Source organism: Microtus ochrogaster, chromosome 6 (genome assembly GCF_000317375.1).
Source record: "Microtus ochrogaster isolate Prairie Vole_2 chromosome 6, MicOch1.0, whole genome shotgun sequence".
NCBI classification, from domain to species: domain Eukaryota; kingdom Metazoa; phylum Chordata; class Mammalia; order Rodentia; family Cricetidae; genus Microtus; species Microtus ochrogaster.
In genome coordinates, this window is record NC_022013.1 from 10,756,700 (window position 1) to 10,760,512 (window position 3,813).

Consider the following 3,813-nt stretch of genomic DNA (forward strand, 5'->3'; position numbering starts at 1 on the left):
TATACGTGTGTGTGTTCCTGTGTATTCATGTGGGGTATTTGTGTGTGTGTGTGTCTGCTCCAGTGTATTCATGTGTGTCTGTGTTCCTGTGTATATGTGTGTGTGTTCCTGTGTATTCATGTGTGTGCATGTATGTGTGTGTTTTTGTGTATTCATGTGTGTGTGGGTTCATGTGGAAGTCAGAAGACAACCTGAATACCATCATCCTGTTTGTTGAGTCAGTGTCTCTCATTAGTCTGGAACTTGCCAACATGGCTAGTCTGGCTGTTCAGTGAGCTCCAAGAACCTGGTGCATGTCCCTCAAGTCCAGCACGGGGATTGCAAGTATATGCCACATGCCTGGCTTTTTAAAATTGGGTCCTTGGGATCTGACTTAGGCCCTTATGTCTCCAAGGCAAACACTTAACTGACTTAACCATCTCCCCAACCGCAGGTTCTTTTCTTAATGATACCCTCTTAGATGATAGACAGCAAAGAAGACCATGGGAATACAATTAATACTCAAATACAAAACTTATATTAGTGGTGATTGATAATAATGGTAAGTATGTATTTACTGACTGGTAGGTGGCCATGGTGCTATGGATTGAAAGGAGGGTTTTGCCTTGTGCCCACTTTACCACACTTATCATTATAACTCTGAAGCTGACATGGTTATCTCCATTCTAGAGAGCAGGAAACTGGGCCTCAGAAGGTTAAATAATTTGCGACAGTCCCACAACCAGTGAGTGCCGGTCAGCGCTCTCTAAACAAGGATGTGGGGGTGATTAGTGGTACCCTCTTTGGAAACTGGGTGAAGAGGGTGCTATACACAGCCATATTTGCTAAGATGCTCCCTGGCAGGGCTGGAGAGATGACTCAGTGGGTACGAGACTTACTGTCCAGCAGAGGAGCCCAGTCAAGAACCAGCACCCAGACAGTGGCTCACAGCCCGCTGTAGCCTCTGCTCCGGGGATCCGATGTTGCCTTCCTCCCTCCTCAGGCCCCAGATATGCATGGGTACACAAACTTGTGAGCAAAATCTCATACATGTAAAATAAAATAAATATTTCAAAATTTTTAAGAAGTTTAAAGATGCTTCTAAGCCCATGTAGGGCTTCCAGAGAGGAAACATCAGGAGACATCCAGCAACCGGGGACACGTGTTTCTGTGTTGAGTGACATCTCAGTAGTGTTCCTAGCAGACTTCTGAGCCTGTCATCCGGCAACCATGGACAGTGTCTCCGTAATTCTCTCAGCACAGAAGTCTCTTCTGAGCGTCTGGCTCTTCACTGTCTGCAGCAGATGTGTCCCCCCGCCCCCACTTCGGCCATTCTGACACCACCCTGCCCCTTCCGCCCTGCTCCTCAGCATCTCAAGGGTATGGATGAGAGAATTATGACCCCGTGAAACACTTCCCACCAAACCTCCGCTTTGGGTCGGGGAGGTGACTGAACAGCAAAAGTGCTTTTTGTTACAAACACGAGGATCTGAGTTCAGAGCCCTAGACTTTACATAAAGCCAGGTGTAAAATCATATATATGTAATCCCAGCATTCCTGTGGGAGTAAGAAACAGGAAAGACCCTGGAAGCTCTCCAGCCAGCTAGCTAGCCTGGCACGGGCAGCAGTGTTGAGGCCTTGTCTCAAACAAGTCCCAGTTCTCCTCTGACTTCTACACCTATGCTCTGGCATGTGTCTCCCCCCAAACACAGAGGCATACAAGTATCATACACACACTCCATACATGTGCACACACTCAAAGATTTATAAACTAGCAAAAACAACAACAACAACAACGAAAAACTCACCTTGATAAACTGCGTGTGCAGAAGCAGATGGCGAGAAAGCGCTGGCTGTCCAGAGAAAGGAAGTATGAGGCTTCCAAGTCCACTGAGACCATGTACCCGATCTGACAGCAGATGGAGTGGACAAACCTGGACCTACCCTGGATAGCCCACTTGGTCCTGAGGACAAGCTATTCCCCCAGACGACAGGATAGGACCCCGCTGTGGAGTGCCCCTGGGGTGAGGGAGGCCTCCTACCTGACACTGTCTCCAGGCCCAAATCTCCTGCCTTCGCTTTGGAGAGTTCCTGCACACACTGGGCCCGTTCCTCTTGCAGGACGCGCAGCACGTCACACAACCGGGGCAGAGCTCCGACCTGCAAGTGGGAACCAACCCAAAGAGTGCGCGCGCGGTTGATGGTGCTGTTGATGGACCCTGCTTTCCTCAGGCAAGGGCAGGCAGGCACGTGATGTGAGGGTGGGAGCTTCAGCCTCCACATCGTCTCCAGTATCAGCTCCAACATTTCAGTGGGAATGAGCTCATTATCACCAGGACTCCCCCTCCCCCCCACCGCCTCCTATGACCATTACTCTGTCAGGAAGGGAACCCTTGCTACTTCTACGATGGTGTCAAAGTCATCTCTGTGGATGCCAGTCCTCCACCGTGGGGCTCAATTCCCCTCTTCACAGGTACACCTATGGGGACCAGGAGACCTCCCACCTGGTCCCCACTTAAAACCTCCACCGTCTCCCAACAGCACCAAGCTTGGGTAGTTCTTCAACACATGGAATTTGGGGAACATTCCAGATTCAATTTTTAGAAAAAAATAAATTTTTAAGTGTGATTCTAGCAAACATGCACAAACTTGTGAGATAAGAAGTATATGATGTTGGCAGCTATGCCTGGGGACAGATGTGAGCGCAAGTGCCCATGGGCATAAAGAGGGCACCAGACCCCTGGAGCTGGAGGTGCAGGCACTTATGGAACCCCCTGGCTCTTTCTGAGAACCAAACTGTGCAGGAGTGTGGTACTCCTTCTTAGCCACAACTCTCTAGCCCCAGCTCTCCAATGCTTAAACCAACACTACTCTTCTTGGGTTATTGGGATATCCCAAACTTCCTATTAAGGAAGCTAACGATTTAGATGTTTTAAATTCTCCCTAGAAATATTTCTCGCCCCCGGATTCCGTACACTCCGTTCACATCACTTTCAGTGAAAGCAACACTCGATGTTTATAATGGCCTCTCTTGACAATGAAATATTGTTAGCTGTTGAAGCCAGTTCCTAGGAGGATTATGTGTCCTTGGGCATTTTGTCCCGTCCCCCTCCCCCAGGTCAATAATCGCTGGGTTTTTCGGTTCGATTAGTTTCTGTGTACCTGTGCCGACTTTCCCTTTCTCTCTCCCTGTTTTCCTAGAATCCCTGCTAGTTGGATGATGGCCATCGGAACCAACCCTCTAGCCTTTCATCTTTCTGAACTTTTTTCTACCATTTCCTCTTCGCAGTCGTTCTGTGAAAAAGTTTCTGATCCTCAGGTCTCCATCCCACTCTACCCCCATGCCCAGTGCAAACAGCCTCTGGGGCTTGAACCCAGGGTGTTGTGCATGCTAGGCAAGCATTGCACCAACCGAGCCACATACTTGGTTTTTTATTTTTTAATCTTATATATTTTAATCCAGTTTTGGTATCGTCAGGGTAACCCTGTACTAATGTCCTTTTTAAAAAAGATTTGTGTATTTGTATTTATATGTATGCACCTTCACGAAATTATATACACTGTGTGCATGCGGTGCCCGTAGAGGCCAGAGGAGGACTCTGGTTCCATGAAACTGGAGGTAACAGGCAATTGTAAGCCCCACGTGGAAATTAAACCTGTGTCCTCTGAAAGACATTTTTAACCACTGAGCCATCTCTCCAGTTCCAGTGATTTCCTTTTTAAAGAACCTGTACTTGACTTGTTAACTGTGAGTCTTTTCACATAATGCACCCTCTGTCTTAACACTTAATTATATTGGGCATGCTATTACACACAGCTCACACTTGCTGCTAA

General features: G+C 47.9%; 1 protein-coding gene across 1 annotated transcript in view; it reads right to left on the reverse strand.

The window, feature by feature from the left end:
• Window positions 1-3,813, reverse strand: part of Sctr (secretin receptor) — a 51,321-nt gene that overhangs the window by 34,899 nt on the left and 12,609 nt on the right. Inside the window, exons 2-3 of the mRNA XM_026779864.1 lie at window positions 2,022-2,139; window positions 1,788-1,832 (exon numbers count right to left, since the gene is read on the reverse strand). Coding sequence (XP_026635665.1) covers window positions 1,788-1,832; window positions 2,022-2,139 — 163 coding nt within the window. The remainder of the gene's footprint in view (window positions 1-1,787; window positions 1,833-2,021; window positions 2,140-3,813) is intronic.